At 32.8% G+C, this 17,915-nt stretch overlaps 1 protein-coding gene and 1 long non-coding RNA gene across 5 annotated transcripts in view; both read right to left on the bottom strand.

Moving 5' to 3' along the window:
- Positions 1 to 4,640: 4,640 nt before the first annotated feature.
- LOC724281 (probable serine/threonine-protein kinase mps1) overlaps positions 4,641 to 17,915 on the bottom strand; it is a 74,488-nt gene continuing 61,213 nt past the window's right edge. The window contains exons 2-3 of one of the 3 annotated variants that reach the window (XR_001706460.2): positions 5,474 to 6,463; positions 4,641 to 5,429 (exon numbers count right to left, since the gene is read on the bottom strand). Coding sequence is in view for 1 of the 3 variants with exons in the window: in XM_016917914.2 (XP_016773403.2) it covers positions 6,099 to 6,463 (365 nt within the window). In the remaining 2 variants the exon portion in view is untranslated. Of the gene's footprint in view, positions 6,464 to 17,915 lie in introns of all 3 variants that reach the window. The other 2 variants (XR_001706459.2, XM_016917914.2) reach the window with 2 other exon arrangements.
- Positions 8,158 to 10,796, bottom strand: LOC100576257. Of its 2 annotated transcripts, none has more exons than XR_411947.3 (4): positions 9,690 to 10,796; positions 9,455 to 9,614; positions 9,216 to 9,347; positions 8,158 to 9,012 (listed from the first exon to the last, which is right to left on the bottom strand). It is a non-coding gene; the product is annotated as an uncharacterized LOC100576257 (long non-coding RNA). The 2 variants fall into 2 exon arrangements; XR_120579.4 differs by having other exon boundaries at positions 8,161 to 9,012; positions 9,161 to 9,347; positions 9,690 to 10,795.

Below are 17,915 nucleotides of genomic sequence, written 5' to 3'. Positions count from 1 at the left end.
AGAAAAAAGAAAGAGAAGATTTTTTTTCAAAGACCAATTTGCATGATTCTCATGGCTAGCAGCGTGAATAAATCAGATAAACGAAGGACGAGGAGGAAAAAATGGGAGAGAAATGTTTGAAGATCCCGGGTATCGCGTGCAAGTCGTTGTTACTCGTAATTTTATAACGAGACGAACAAAGGGGTGGGGAGTAGTCGCGTGACGCGATTAATTAATTAATTGTTTATCCGAATTGTTTGTTCCTCTTATCCACGTTCCATTTATTCGTAAATAGAGAAATGTTATACTATTCGATAACACCGATCGACATCTCATCACGAAAATCGTTTTATTTCTTACCGATGTCATTCTCGTTTCGGCCTGGGTCCGAGGACAATAAGCAAAATTACGCTGATGTACCGGTTGGATATCGGTTGAGTTATTGGTGTATCGGCTATATCGAGAAAATTGGCGGTGGTCATCATCGCCATTATGAATTCTTTATTTGGATGTTGCGGCGTCTGAATTACAGGGCGGTGTGGGCTACCTTGCTTACTGCTTCATACATGGACTCGTCGATAGCAGCGACGGCTACGAACCAACCTTCCATTCGAACCAGCGCGCGATTCCTTTTAAATCGAATTCTCGATTCGCGAATGCTTATTATTCCAATCCAATACATTGGAGGACAGGCATGGTCGTTGATCTTTCGTCCAATCATAGATATATGTATATATCAATCTAATCCATAATCATCGGATATAACCTTGTTAATTAATTAAATAATAGTTAAGAGATTTTTTTGTAAATTATAAATTGTATAAAATTTGAGAAAAAGAAATGATTATATGGTATAATCATATAATTACATTTTTCTTTAAGTCGAGAAAATTTTTTTTTAAATTATTTAAGAGACTATTTAAATAATATATTTTTTTATGGTTAAATATATGAATTACTGTATTTACGATTTTCAACAACGTTGTTATGCGATGCTCAACGAATTAATATGGAAGAAAATTTTATGTATATAATAGTATTTATTCGTATGTTTAATCTATGTATCGAGTATCTGATAAGCTTTAAAAATACGATACTTAACAGGAATCCGTAAAAAGTTTAAATTTTGTAAGTTTTTTAAAATACTTTTGAATAATTCAAATATAAAATAAGTAAATACGATAATAATTTTATGAAAATGAAGCTTAATAATTTTTGGATATGTTGTAGAACACAAATATTTGCAAAAACGATTGTTAAATATATTATATAGAATTTTGTTTATATATATATATATGTGTAAAAGAATAAGCATGCGATCACCACTTATCTTTTGTTAATATAAACATATCAAATAACCGGTTAAAAAACTACTTTCTCATGAATTGTGATCTTTGAGATATTGACGCATAGGTATTGAAAGATGTGAAAACATTTTACAGAAAGATTTATTGCAATAAAAAAATTTGAATTTAACTGCGAATTTGATCGTTTTCGATTATTATTTCGATATCGCAATTCATCGCGACTGATTTTCATGAAATTTTACATCAAATCTACGAAAGGCATATTTAAAATCTCTTTTTAGAGATTATTAGATAAATAAGTTAAAAATCTTAATCTTTATTTTTTTCATTCTCACTAATAACAATTTTTTTATACAATAGTAAATTAATCCTTTTAATGTCTCAAAAAGATTCAAAATTATTCAATCTAATTTCTTCAAAAAAATTATTCTGTTTCAAATGTTGTCCTATTATTATTATTATTATTTCAATATCATTAAAATCAATGAAAAATCTTCTTTTCTAATTACCGTATATATTTATTAGACAGGATTTATTTTCGCATTTTCTTTCTCTCTTACCTTCCATTTTTTCTTTCTTTCTTTCTTTCTTTTTCTTTCTTTTTTTTTTTTTTTTTTCAATTTCTTTCTGCTTCCCAGTTTTGCCAGCGTTTTACGTAACCGTCATCGAGAAAGTTTATCTCGTCGAGGAGAACGTCTCGAAGTATATTGACGTTGCACACGAGGCAAGCCAAGCGAAACGTGTAATCAGCGTATATATGCTCATCGCGAGTAATCACACCTCTAATAGACATCCTAGATTCAGTCTCGATTAATCGATCAACAGCGGCGTAACGACGCGTGTTTTATATCGAGATAATGACGACAGGCTAATGACGGGCTCATTAACGAGACTCGATATAAAATGGTTCCGTTTAACATCAGATATTCCGCTAACAGGAAGTAGGTCGGTAATACGCGCTCTGGGTATCTTCTCGTATATCTCTCTTGTTTGGGCAGACAGAGAGGGACACCGAGTGGAAAGTGCAACAGAGACGGGAATAAAGAGCCGTTGCCAATGTCTGATTAGCTTTTCTATTTATGAGCCCGTGGCGAACAACGCGACGTGCGAAACGCCATTAAAACAGCATCGCGTATTAAAAACCCGATCGTTCGTTCACGGTTGTCGACGACGTTGCATTTCGTGCTCGATAACATGACAATTTTCACGATCTATTCATATTTTATTAATAGTTTCTGAATTTTTTTACAACCAAACTATTTCGAGTTTAGACCGTAGAAAAATGTATTAGTTGGCCAAAAAGCTATTTTAACGAATGGATGTACATATATATATATATATATATATATATATATATATATATTTTGAAATATAATTAACTTCATTTTAAATTGCATATTCATTATATAATCTAACTGCTTCCAAGCTTGTTTTAGAAAAAGAAAGAGCACGATTTCGTTAACAATAATTGCAAGATTGAGAATCATAATAATATAAAAGTCGATAGAAAATGGAACTATAATGGTGCTATAATTTCACATTACTTTAACTTAACGTGTATTTTAACTTAAAGTTATTTAAATATATATATATATTAGTTAGATATTGATTAAAGCCAACGCAATACTGAAAGCTAATTTTTTTTTCTTAAATAATTATTTTTAAATTTCTCAAAATAATTTTCATGTGATTTATGTCAATATAATTCTCAATCTCAATTATTCGTTTGACATCGATTTTAAAATCGAAAGGAATATTTTTCGTCATTTATTATATTATTTGTTAAATTACTTCCGAAAAATTATTCTGCAAGCTCATAAAAAATTTTCTGATACATAGATATCAAAAACTATGTTAAATTTAGTTTTACTAAATTTCAATCTAAAAATTTTGACGTTAAATATGATACTTTTGCAAAATATTTTGTAATTTAATTAATAAGAAATCAAATCGTTCTTGGAATCGTTTCTTTGCCGAAAAAGATAAGAATGATTCTTTTGAATCATGATGAAAATCGCAAAGATTGTTTAAAGGATAATCAAAAAAAAAAAAATAATCGAAACAAGTTTTTGTTTGTCACAAAAAATTCACTTTTTATTTACCACGAAAAAAGAAGCAGTTAGTTTTCGGCCGATAAATATAACCTATAAAAATGAATCTTCTTTCGACTTTAACCTAACCTAACGCAACGGATGAAAAATATAAATAACTTGGAAAGGCTCGAATCGAAGAGATAAATCTCTCGCGGAAAGATTTTGCGTTGCAAAATCGCAATATTGCTTTTGAGATCGAAATTATACTTTATTGGATGTCTTGCTTTGCAATTTTCCGAATCTTCTACGTGTGTATACCATACGAAGTTTGGTTCGGTTATGATGAGTGCCAGACTTCACGCGAACGAATTCGACTCGCGAAATGACTTCATCTTAATAAATTACGGCTTCGGGTAAACCTTACAAACGGCTTCAAAAAGGATTCCCAGAAAGGCCGCGTGTATCGCGCTATTTCCGGACAATTATTTCTCTGGCGGCCCTTTCGGGCCGAGGAATAACTCTTCTTTTTACTACTGTCTTATTCTATGTTTGCGCCATTAGACAATTCGAACATCTTTTGTATCTTTTCACTTTCTCCATGCAATTTCTTTTTTGCGTATGGCAATAAATGAATTGAAATAAATCATCGATTTAATAGTATATTATATGGGATAAACGATTACTGTGCCTCTCTCCCGTTACCGGACAGTCAATTACTTTTTTAAAAATTAGAAAGGAAATATGAAATTACTATTAAATTACTGCAATATCTATAAGATAAAATTTATAGCTTTTTTTTAAATATAGAAAATATTTCCGCAAAATATTATAAAAAATTTCATTGCATTATTACGATATAAAAAGTTAAAGAAATTTAATTTCTATATTATGAATAATTAAAAATAAATAAACAATTTATTGTTCTTATATGTCAAAACATTATTATCAGGAATTAAAAAGTTTATAGCATTGGATAAATGCGTAATAAATCGGATAAAGATTTTGTTTGTATATTTTGATTAATTATTTCTTTCATTTTTTTTTAACAATTTGTTCGGGAGGGGGGGAAAAAATAGCCAATAATTGACTCCTCACGTATCTCAATATAAAAAGGATTAAATTATTACTTTCAAATTATTAAAGAAAAATCATCGCTAAAAAACTCGTTCGTTAAAATGGACTGTTTACTCATTTATTTACCATAGTAATTTTATTTGACGTATAACCAATTTGACTTACCCTTTTCATTTTGTACTGTATTGAGAAAGGAAATGATTCGAATTTTATGGGATCAGGAACAGGATACAATTATTCTTCTATGTTTATTTTAAATGTCTCCATTTATTTCGACTCACTATACACGCTACTAAGATTCTGTTTCATACACACGCACTCTCGGCTCTCATTTCACGCGTCTATCACCTCGCAAATCATCAAGCGCGATACGGATTTACATCTTACGCGATCATAAAGCTCACTAATTAAAATGATGACCAGGTATATTGCAGTGTCCCATCTATGTATCACTTATATGTCTCTTTTCATTTATTTACTTAAGTATTTATTTTTCTTCTTTTGTCTCTCTTTCCGTTCATTTCAATCATACACGACGACTCTATCTCGTTTATGCGTAATATCGAAGGGGATGAACGATGTAATATATGTATATATATATATATAGCTTATGTACAATGACGAATGCCTCGCGATAGCACTCTATTATAATTTATATGCTATAATATTTACTTAATAACTTACATAAATCATCGATGCTTCTTCTGGATCACTTTTAGATTTTTATTCATCGCGATTCCCTTCATCTCGTCTTTCCGCAAATAAATACAATATGATACAGGTGTCCGAGGAATAGTCGTCCTACGTATTCGTTAAAGGAAACGTAAAATCCGTTTAACATTTTGGTCAGAACACGTATTTCTCTTCCTTTCTTTCGTGTAACGTAGAATTTATATCTTCCGTCTGACATCGCCTCGCCTGATAAAAATTTTTGTGTAAAATGGCTGAGAACACGGGGTGATCCGATCCTGATTTCGAAAATGTCATTCGATGGACCGGAGGTCGACGAGGGCCAGCTGTGAATATATTTGGCAGTCTTTAATTTACAAACAATTAAAAGATTCATTTTAATATTCTCACCTCGCCATGCCACGATCACTTTCAATCGCCTCATCAACGTCGCCTTATCATCCGTCAGACTTTTGCAGACTCTCTCAGTCTTTGTACATCTTCTCGACGTATCGACATCACGGATAACCGACAGAAATCAATGCGTAATTTCTATGAACGAATTCCGCCTATTTCATTGTTTCGTCGAAACAATTGTTTCTCCTTTCGTTTCCCGCGATATATTGTCGAAGAAGACGCTTTCTTTGTACTATGCCTAGTCGTATCCTCCATCTCTATCCACAATTTTCTATAATGTATCAAATATTTCCAAAAAAAGAAAAAAAAAAACACGCTGTCACAACGATCACAATTCCTATTTTCCCCCAATATTATACTCGTAATATCGTATACTACGGAAAACAGAACTACGAAAATCCTAACCTCAAAATCTTTCGTTCGAGTCGATTCACGTAGAAAAAAAAGAACAAGTATGACTTCACTTTTGCGTAATTTTACGATTGCATTATAGAAAACGCTTGCTACAATCGACAAACGATCACTCTAGATCAATAGAGTTTTTTTTTTCCTGTGTAAGCCTCTAGTTTTAAGAAATCACGATTTTCCCTCAACGACGAGCATCGAGGCGTCTCGTTCCCTACGACTTCTCGTCCATGCTCGGCAAGGGTCGTTTCTTCAGGATTCCAAGATCTTGAACGTTCTCTAAAAACGTCTTGTGATGTTGAGCGACTAACAGAGGATTCACTGTCTGCACGTCCTTTTTCAACTCCTCCATGTCTCTTTTTAGCTTCGCTCGCCTATTCTGGAACCACGTGATCACCTGAGCGTTGCTCAGTCCCAATTGCGCAGCAATCTCGTCCCTATCGGCCGGGCTCAAATACTTCTGGTATAGGAATCGTTTCTCCAATTCGAAGATCTGTTGATTCGTAAATGCTGTTCGACTCTTGCGCTTCTTCTTCGGTTGCTGCCGGTTGTTGAACAAGTTCAGGTGATTTGCTTGCTCTGCAACAGAGATAATTGAACACGATTAAATGAGATTATTTGTTGAACAGGTTTGACGTGTTTGCCAAGCTAATAAAATTGATTTCTATTGCAGTTTTTATTGGGTATACAAACATCTATTTGAATTTGAATATAATTAAATTCTGTTTGCATGAAGGTATTTATCTCTCAATGTATATGTGTTTAATCTAATCTAATCTAATCAAATTTTTTTATATATGTATATGTATATATATTTAATATTATTTAACATTAATATTTGATTTAGTAGTATTTAAACTTCGTTTCTTTAAACTTTTTGTTTATAAAAATTAATAAAAATTTGATTTTGCATAAAAATCCATATTTAAATCGTTTATCTTATCCCCAAGATAAAGAAACATGGATTATGGAAACATGCGAGCGAAGAAATAAGATAGAACCAATCGATTCGATGGGTAACTTTTTATCGACGATTCCTATCCCTGGTAGGATGATAATGATTTTTGTTTTATAACAATAAATGTGAATAATAACCGTAATAATGATAACAAATTTTTCAAATACGAAATGCTGACGTGACAATTTGTGTTACGAAATGATCTGATCATTGTTTTCTACGTTCTAAAATAATTTCAAACTCTCTATTGTCGCGTTAAATCGAATCAGAGAATCTATGAATCAGTCCAACGCCTGAGAGACCATAAATAGGAACTAGAAGGTCGTTTCTTTTCACTTTTTTTTTTCCATGTTCTTTCTAATATCGAAATTTCTTAATCTCTGAACGAGAGAGCTAAAGGAGAAATGCAAAACGAATCGGACATCCTCGGCGTGTTTGAATGCCTAGATCCTAGAACAGGGTCCGCCATGGCATTGCTCCACTCCACGGCCACAAATCAGATGCATTTTCGTGGGTAAGGGTCTCTCCATAAAAATCGTATTACCTATTCGTTACGGTATTCAGACGACGGAATTCCAACGAAGCTTCTCATCCACCGGATGTTGAAATTTTTGTCGCTTTTTAGTGGTTGTATAACTCGTAACGAGTTGAATTTAATAGATACTTTATCGAATCTTATAAGATAATTATTTTAATACATATTCGAATTGTAAAGGAAATTTCAGAAATATGAAACACTATAGTTTTAGAATAGATAGTGATTTTAAATAATGATTGAAACTTGAACTAATGACATGATAAATTTTAATTACTTATTTATTTATTTCATATATTAATAATAAATTTGAAAAAAAAGGAAACTGGAACTTATTATGCTTATTAAAATGAATTTACATATTAATTATATAATATTACTTATTAATTTATGTGATTATTACCATTATGATTATTTTATTTGTTTGATGCTGTTAAAAATGCTTGTTTCTTAATATTTAACGCAATTTTATAATTGATCTTATTAAAACATCAGATATTTATTACTTCAATTTAATACTTTTTTGCTTGATTCTTAACAAAATTAAAATCTTAAAATTTAATTAATTTCATTTTTATATTTATGCAGCACATTTTATCCAAAATTTCTTATAACTCAATTAAGATAAATTTGTATAAATAAATTTAATTATAGATAAATTTGAATTTTTTACTTTTTCTAAATTATGAGAAAATTTTAGTCTTAATTTAGAAAAAATCAATAATAAATATGTATATATTTATACAGCTCTTTTGATATAAAATTACAATATATTTGAGATTCTTTATATTAAAGAGCGAAAAAGATATCTCTTACTCTCTACCTACAATGTCATAATTCTTTTGAATTATGGAACTAAAAGGAAATTACAAAAATCAAAAAAAATGAGCAATGTCTTAATTTAAATACAACTATCATTTATATATCCTACTATCTTATTATCGATTAAAATCATGTCACCCATTTTGAAACAACCTGTACTTAAACGATAAAGTCGTTTGAACAGTTGATCGTGCGCTCGTTTTCAGCGACACACTCGCAATCCTTTTTTTTGCCCATCTCGATCAATTCCTCGAGCTTGGCAGAGGAAGCCGAACGCGGCGGGAAACAGTGGCGAAATTAGCGACGGCCGTTTTCGCGATGGCGTTAGCCATTAGGAAATAATCGAACCGAGTGACGAAAAAGAGAGGCGGCCGATGAGTCGTGGACAAGGTAGCCGTGGAGTCCCTGCAGGATCAAAGAATGCCGCCATCGGTCACACCTGCGCAACCCGAGTGTACAGTCCAGGTTAAAAACTACAACGTTGATCGATCTTGCCTTCGTGCACGTTCACCTCAAGGATGCAACGCTTTCTGTCATTCTTTGGCACACGTTTAAACGCTCGATCGCGATATCTTTTGCCTTCATTCTTCAATTCTTCTTATCTTCGTATTGCTCTTATTCACCAAAAATCACTAGTCATAAGCGGACAGAACACAGCTTTTGTGAACGTTGATTTATCGACGTGATGTAATAAATCGGTGATTAATTGGTGAGAAATCGGGAATTTTAATAGAATGATCTTTTAATCCTTTATCCCCGGAAAATTGATCTCCGGATAAATCACCAAGTAACCTCAAACAATATGCGATTCGTCTGTAAAAGAAGAATAATGATACAATCGTAACTCAAATCTCTATATATAATTCGGAAGTCTTTATATCTAAGATTAATTTTATTTATTACACTTTTGCTCTATTGCGAAAATTTCTTTAAAATTGAAATAAAATAAATTTACGTTAACCTAAATTATTTGCTACACGTTTAGACGCGTTATTTTATCTCGTATTCAACTTAACCTCTTCAAGACGAAATTAACCTCTACAGATAAACTTCCATCGTCGTTTCTGTCTTTATAATTCGAACTAATATCTATCAATAATTAATCATTCAATACCGTCTTCTTTCTTTCAACTTTTAGAATTTATTATCTGGAAACAAAATGATTTTTTTTATTCAAATCCTTTTCCAATTGGAAAAGTATATAACCCTTATACAAAGTTGTATAATATATAATCCTTATGTATATTAGACTTACTTGAAAACATCCAAGTGGATAATGATGGAAAAAACAAAATCTCCATAAGATATTCAAATTCTTCCTTTCAAGATTCAAATTACTACTAGGGCTCGCTCGATTCCACTTAAGAACCCGGAAATATGGGTACGATCTCAAGGAAGACACCATGATTTCGATCCTTTAATTATAAATTACCGAGGTAATGACTTTCGGTGTTCATCGATGCTGGTTATTTATTCGAATATCTACTTACTTTCGCCGCCACGATATCGACACCTATCAAGCAAGATAATATCTATTACAACGCCTATTACCCACTTTCGTAACGGTTTCTCTCAAGTACGGAAGGAGATGGCGGATTTACGCGCAAACTTGCACCTCGTTCGGATTTTTTCGGTTGAATCGACGCTTGTTTTTCCTTCCAGTGAAATAGACACGTTCAACCACTTTTCTAAACCATGCCCGGAAACGACTTAATTACCGCGGATAGCAAACTGTTTAGCGGTTACCGAAAGTGTTATTACATTGCCGTAAACTATACAGATCCACCGTTTTAATGCCTTCAATGATCGAGCCCGTTTTTCTTATCTTACAATCTTCTCCATACCATTTTTCTCTTCGTTCGAGAACACTCTTCCCAATAACCAATCCCAAGCAATTGTCTAATTGTACGCGTCCAACACGCCACCTCGCTACGAGTGTTGGAACTAATTATGCTCGTACCAGCTCGTTTACCTCGATAATTACCATCGTATCGTTGCTACTTTATCATTTGATGGCCGTTTAAGGTGAAGCTGCCGCAAAAATAGTCCTGTAACCATCGTGAAGAGGTGAACGTTTTGCCTCGGTTTATGAGCTCGCTTCTTGTGTCGTGCTTGTCGTTTCCCATTTGCTCAATCCTCTTTTTCATTTTGCTCTCATCGTTCGAACGAAACGTTTACAGGCCCCGGTTTTCTTTCTTTTTGAGAAACGCGTTTTCAACCGGGAAAAGTGGACGATAATTTTGTCATCGTCCACTTTGTCTCGCAGGCGCAGGCACGAATCTCTTTCGAAGCGGAATCCAGAAATACGATGGCGGGCGGCGCGGTGGTCGAGGAAAGAGAAGCGGAGGCTGAAACGGCTACGTAGAAGTGACGAGGAACGGAAGAAACGAGAGAGCTCGCCGAGATATTAGTTTCTGCGGTCGACTCGCCGCGGAGATTTAATTCGTTTGATGTTCACGAATCCGCCGCTTCGGCTGTCCTTTCGCAATCCTTCTCTTTCTCGGCGTCTTGCTGCTGATTTTGCGATCCCTCTTCCTCGCGAATTTTCTCACCTTTCTTCGCGATTATGCAGTACTTTACATTTCGCCACTATCCTCTTCTCGCTCTGCCCCTTCACGGAATCTTGTGCAGCATCGCACTTTGCTTTTTTTCAAGATAATTGTTTATGTCCATCAATTTTCTTGATATTTTTAACAGCGGAAATTAAAATTTCATAATATATATATGTATATATAAAGGTGAAAAATGTGTACAGAATATTAATACATAAGTAAAAGGTAGAATACCTTTTGAAAGTCAATTTTAAAGACCGAAATGAATATAAAAATATAGATTAATGTTACATGTTAATAAAATAAATCTTGACTGACGTTATTCTATTTTAGAATCCAATTCTCCAAAAATGTATTTTTTTTTCACGAATATATCGCATTCCTTTTTTGAATTAATTTAAAAAGATCTTACCCTCGATCGATAATTTTTCTTTCGTCGTATTAAAATATTCGCAAGATAAGGTCTTTACTATTAAATTTACTGTTTTTCATGTCTTCCAATCTTTCCAACGTTTTTTTTTTTTTTAAAAAATACATTCTTATGATTATTAGTAAAATTAATAACATTCATATTATATTTCGAAAATTATTGCCAGTCATTTTCGTTTGACACAGAAAATACATAAACTGATACCAGTAGACTTATTATAACATTTACATACTTATTAATTAGGTTCAATATATTAAATTTTATATCATTTAATATTTTAATATGATTTTAAAAACTTGGCATTGATGAAAATGAAGTTAACGTTAAAAAAACGCTTTTAAGGATGTGTAGAATATAAATACTTTTTGCATTAATCATAGGTAATAACTTGTGTTTATACGTACGGCGTAAAAGTAGCATACGATTATATCTCGAATGAGTATTTGTAAATTAATGCAATATTTTTGTTTAAAGATTATTCTTAAGATACACATGAACGAAAAATTTGAAGAAACAAATTACAAGAACTTAACTTAAGATCATTTAATCTTACTGTTATTGATATACATAACAGGACGAGAAGATTTTGTTTCATTATATTTTCAGTGCTGTTATTTTACGTTCTAAATATTCTAAGTTTCGTACCTAGAAATATTCTTGAACCAAAATTTTAAACGTATCCATCTTCTTACGCAATCTGAAGAAAGAAAAATCGAAGGAAGCACGTTTCACCGATAAGAAAAAAGATCGAATCTCCATCATTTCCGATATCGTCGATCACGAAGAAAGAGGAATTACGATTGGACCACCTGCCGTACACTTTGGCTAGAGGATGGACCACAGGTGGCCAGGTCGTTCGATTAATACAATGACTCTGCCGAAAATGCAGTGCTTCATTACGAGGCCCTGTTATCCCTGTCCATCCACCACCCTTGTTTTCTTCAAAATGGACGAAACGAAACGAAACGAAACGAAACGAAGGATCTTTCGTTTTTAAAAAAAAAGGATAACGGGAAGAAAAAAGGGGGAAAACTATTCGAAAAGGATTCGTGAAGGATGTTGTTACAGGCACAGATTACAAAGTTCCAAAGCGGTCGTGCGTCATTAACTTGGAAGTTTCCTCCTTGGTCGGCATCTCTTGGCCGATTACAGCCGCGAATATATTAAAAGCACCGACGTCATTCGTCTCGCGTCCGCCATTAATAAGCTATCAACGTAAATTTTCTTTTAACGCGTTAATCCGCAGACATACGGCGGCCCTTCAAGCGGAAGTCATCGCTCGAACCACCGGCCAGGCCGAGTTTCCGCACGCCAATTGGCGTGTCCATCCGTTGTTGATACTGTTGCGATAGAGTACACGTGACAGAGACACGGCCTACCCTTTCACCATTTCGAATTTCGTCTTTTCTCTTTTTCTTTCGAAAATATCGATCTTTGTTGAGTTTGAGTTTTAATCTCGCGTTCCGATGGGGATCGATAGGTGGTCTTCTGTGTCAGAGGTTGATCCACGCGTGTTGTCGTAAATTTCGACCTTTTACGGGTCGAAGTGAACAAGTCGCGAAATGAAACGACGATGTACCGTTGCCTGCTGTGTATTTCCTTTTTGTGCGTAAAAATTCAAATTTCGAAAGGGAAAAAATAAGATCTTCGAATTGTTGTGGATAGAAGAAAATTTATTGTTTTGGTATTTTGATGGAAAACAAAATTCGTTACTTATATTATTTCGTATACGTTTTATATAAGTATCTATTAAATTATATTTTTATATAGTATAGATAATAGTTGGATTTAGAACAGTCGAGTTACTCTGATAAAAATAATGTGAATAATGAGTAAAATTACAAATTCTTTTTTTCGAATTACAAAGATTGAATTGTATTATAAGGTAAATAATATGTTTTAAAAATTAATAAACTTTAGAATATGTATACACGAATTAATAAGTGGTATGTAAATTACTATATCTATATAAAACTCTTTTTAATGAAATACTCGTGTAGAATAATTGGATAATAAAAGTTGCGATGATAATGATAAATCAGGATAATTCAAATGAACATGACTTCGTGAAAATGCGCCTGCTCAAGTACGATCGTGAGGTAGCCATTTTGATTTTGCTCAAAAATCATCCAAATACTTGATTATACGTAACATATATTTTATAATCAGTTTTAAAATTAGAATACTTTCTTTACTTCATCTAATGGCCTCCATTAGATTACTTGATTTCTGAGATTTCGTTAGAATTTGAAATTTATTACATATGCAACAAAAAATAAGGATTTCGAAGCACATGGCGGGAATTTCGAATATTTTCTTTAATCTTCTATTACTTGAAAACTAATCATAAGTTATATTTTTTATTTTTTTAGATTCTGCCATTAAAGTATGGACAAGGATTTAACGAATCGTGTTGTATAAAACAGAATAGACGAAATTAAAAGCAATCGATCTTGAAACGATCATCCAACGGTTTAATAAATTATTCGTTAAGTATTTCTTGTTAATTTCAAACTGTCGAACCGTGAATACAATTTTCTTGCTTAGAACAATGATCGATCTTTGCTGACTGACTCATTGGATAAGATAATTTTTTTTAAAGTTTCGATTCAATCGTATTTAACGACTATACCGTTTTCTGGAAAGTATATACAGAATAGAATAATGAAAAGAGAAAGGTTTCGATTTCTCAATAAAACGCGTATAAACATATATCTAAATGAAATTGAAAGTAGATGTATTGATAAAAGTATCTTTTATTTTTTTTTTTTTTTTTTTTTTTAGAAAAGAAAAGATTTCGATAACGAGAAAGAAATCTGCAACAAATCAAGGAACGTGTATTGTTCGTACGAATAACGCATGAAATGTTGCATTTTCTTCTCTCAGTCATTCACAAAAGATCCTTGCGTCATTCGACCGCGCAAAAATCATTACGTTCTTCAGATGCATGCGGAAGAATTTGAAATAACCATGTTTTTCCGTTCTCCAGTTGATCGTTACTCGGTAATTGCTTTTTTTGCATAATCGTTTCTCAATTCCAACAATAAGTTAAGTGTTACTTTATAAAGTACTAATCTTTACAAATTCTAAAACGTTTAATTCGTAATAATTGAGGATCTTGCAGAAAGAGGGGAACAAATCCATTTGTAACAAAGAAATCAAGAAAAATTGCTCAATAAAATTATTCCTTTGGATTTATGTTGTATATATAAAAAAAAAAAAAAAAAAACATAGAAAAAAATTAAAAAAAAAATATTATTTTCACACTAATAATCTAAACGATAAATCTTCGTCTCGATTTTTCGTCATCAAATTTAAATAATATACCAAAATATCAGAAACATCATAATTTTCTGTTAATGGATTACAAAATCGTAATCATAATATCTTTTAATATCTCTCAAAGTATAAGAGTATTTTTCTTTTTTTTTTATTCACAAAATAATTTCACGTGTAAAATAATTCATAAATTCCCAAGAATATTTCAAATATCCATCATCACTGTTACGAATTTTATTAAAAAAACAGGAGAATAATGCGTACAGCAACCACTTCGGATATCAAGGTGTATGCACGAACAAAGGGGATAAGAGCGATCGGAAAGAAAGTAGGAGCGTGTATAATACGGAATTATCGAGTAGCGGACAGGTATATACTGGATGAACGGGGCCTGCAAAGCCCCATCGGCGTGATTTTTGGAGCGAGACGAAAAACTAGCCGACCGGTTAGCGGTATGAATCGCGAAAGAAGAGAGAGAAATGGAGGGGAGAGGGAAAAGAAAGGACAGTGTAAACGGATCGAATAAAAGTTTGTTGCTCGATTGAACGAGGCTACTTCAATCGATAAATAAATTATCTCATAAATTTATTGTATCGCGATAAGTGGAAAATTCGGTGAAGGTATTTTAATCGACTGTTAATCGATTTATTCATTCCATGTTATTAAGATAAGATATATATATATATGTTCTAGTTATTTGTATGCACAGCATACACGTTGCTAATAATTGGTGCTTGAGAAGAATTGAAATGGAATACATCGATGGGATATAGAAGGAAAATGGTGAAATAACGGTAATATGAAATACTGCACAGAGTCTATACTTATATACACGTATTACCTGTTAATAGAAAGGGAGATAAATTTCTGGGATAAAGAAATTTTTGATGATGAAAGAAGAATTATTTTTCTTTATGTGAAATTTTATTTATTTAAAAAAAAGCATTCGACGATATTAAAAATTTGTCTATATATATAAAGATTATTTTATTTGATTGGTAAATAAAATATAAATCGAATCGAATAATCGAATAGTTATTTGAAAGTTTTTTTTTTATAAATATTTAATGATAATGATGATGAATTTTTGTTAATCGACCATTTCCTTGAATTTAATTTATTTTCTTTAATCAATTCTAGAGTTAACACTTTTACTTTTTACATTTTCAAGCTTCTATTATCATTTGAACAATCTTCTATCACATTTTCTATCATATTATTATTCTATTGTATACGTAGGTGAATGTATATCGTACATTGCACTAATTTTTAATAATGTCTGATAATTATCTTTGATCATAGATTTCACAATATATTCTCATTAATTATATTATACTTTCATTATTTTTATGTTTTTTAATTATTTTTCCAATAAAAATAATTGGAATCACATAGATGAATCATTTAATTGTTATTATCATAATGATATCTTTAATTTCGTGTATAAATTATGATCGGGATATTAGAATATAAAGTGGAATATTTATATATTAAGAATTTCAATTCACGAAAGTATACTTAATAATGAAAATGAAAAATCAAAGAAGAATTTAAATTTGGAATTTTAATATAGCAAAAATTCGAAAATAAAATGATCAATTTAAGTTTTTAAGCAGAAAGCTATTTGGAAAAAAGCAATTTCATTTTCTACAAAATTATCTCGATTTTATGTTGCTCTGACTAAAAATCGGATGAAATGGAAATAAAAAATCCAAGAAACGAATTATTATCATATTAATCATTTACAAATAAATAATTCGTCGAAAACTTATTCGAATATAAGGAGAATTCAAGTTTCCAATTTAGAGAAAAAAAACAATCACTCTCTTAAAAGTATTCCAAATTTAGAAATAGAAAATAATGCCAATTCTTTCTATCATTTCTTAATATCATTTTCATATCAATTTCTTCATCGAGAATCTAAATTCAAAACTAAATAACAAAATGACCGATTTTAATTATGTTAAATCAAAGATTATTTAAATATCTAATATCATCAATATCACCAATTAAACGTCGTCCATAATCTACTCAAAAACAGAACGGACTGAAGAAACTAAATGACAAAGAATTACTCAATCAAAAAAACACTCAAATTGATCCATCCACCGTTAAATTTAAAAATCTAAAATGGCACAGAATTTCCCCGACATCTTTCGATGCACCATCAATTTTATCACATTTTCCGACGAAGCTCGTGGAGAAAAAAGAATCTATCAGAAAAATCGTTTCAAAAAGTCAAAGATACTACTCGGATACTTGGAAAGGAGCGACCCACCCCCTCGTGGAAGATACCTCAATTACCCCCTCCACTCGTAGCAGAGGGAAGTTCGAACGAGCGTATACCTATAAATAAGGCGGAGGCTGACCGGTGACGGGCCAACATCCGAGGCATCGCCTGTATCAAAATACTCGTTAGAAAAGCTCGCGCTTCGGTGGCACGCGTCGCCGCTTCCCCGAATATTTTGCTAATAGGTCGTTCGCTCGTGACCAAGCCACGTGAAGAACGTATACGCGAGGGAGAGAGAGAGGGAGGGAGGGAGACGTACGTAAAAAGAGGCGGGACAGCGACACCGTGGAGCAATTTGGATGTGTCTTCCGTCGGTCGGCGGTCATTTGTCTCCCAGCGGCAACCATGCGCGTCGTCCTTTTTCTCTCTTCTCGCTCTTTCCCTCCCCTTCCCCTCGCGTTTCTCCGTCTGTCCGTGCCCCCCTCCCCCCGTCTTTTTCCATCTCGCGCCTCCAACTTCCTCCACCCCCACCCCCGGCTAACCCGAGGGGCTTTGCCCACATGTCAACGATATATTTTCTGCCGGCCCACAAATCGTTTAGCGGGTAATTTTGAAATTGGAACACTTATTTAGTCGTTTAGGCCCAAGGGCAGGAACCGCCGCAGCAACCCCTGCACGTGGAGATTTATCGTTTGATTTTTCGCCGGTTTATAAATGCGATTTTCTTACTCTTCGCGGCTCGTCTCGTCCCGATTTCGCGTTCACGAATACGCGTATGTCCCGTGGCAAGCACGTGCTTCTTCGTTCTCTCGCGCCTTTGATGTTCGGGGAAACGGTCAACGGAACGAAGCCGCGGGAAGTCTGTTCGATTGAACTCGATCTCGGGGGGTAAGTTGGAAATCCTTGGCGAGCGAGAAATATATCGGTTGGATTATTATTCAAAAGATGTTTCTCTGTCGATTTCGATTTATCGTTTCGTCTTGGAATTATTTTTCTATGCATAGTTTTAATCTTCAAAATTTTGATAAATTTGGATTTCATTACGTATATATGTTTCGTCGATAATTCGCGATTGTTTGAATCATTAAGTAAATTATATAAATTTAATGTAAATTTCATGATGAATTGTGTGAAAATTATTACTAATCTATAGTTGATTTTTTCTTTTTTTTATTGTTTAGATTCTATGAGGTGGTCATTAAAGCTCAATCTAATCTGATTTAAT

Source organism: Apis mellifera, linkage group LG1 (assembly GCF_003254395.2).
Source record: "Apis mellifera strain DH4 linkage group LG1, Amel_HAv3.1, whole genome shotgun sequence".
NCBI lineage: Eukaryota > Metazoa > Arthropoda > Insecta > Hymenoptera > Apidae > Apis > Apis mellifera.
Note: the sequence above shows the minus strand (reverse complement) of the source record. Positions and strands in the feature narration are given on the sequence as shown.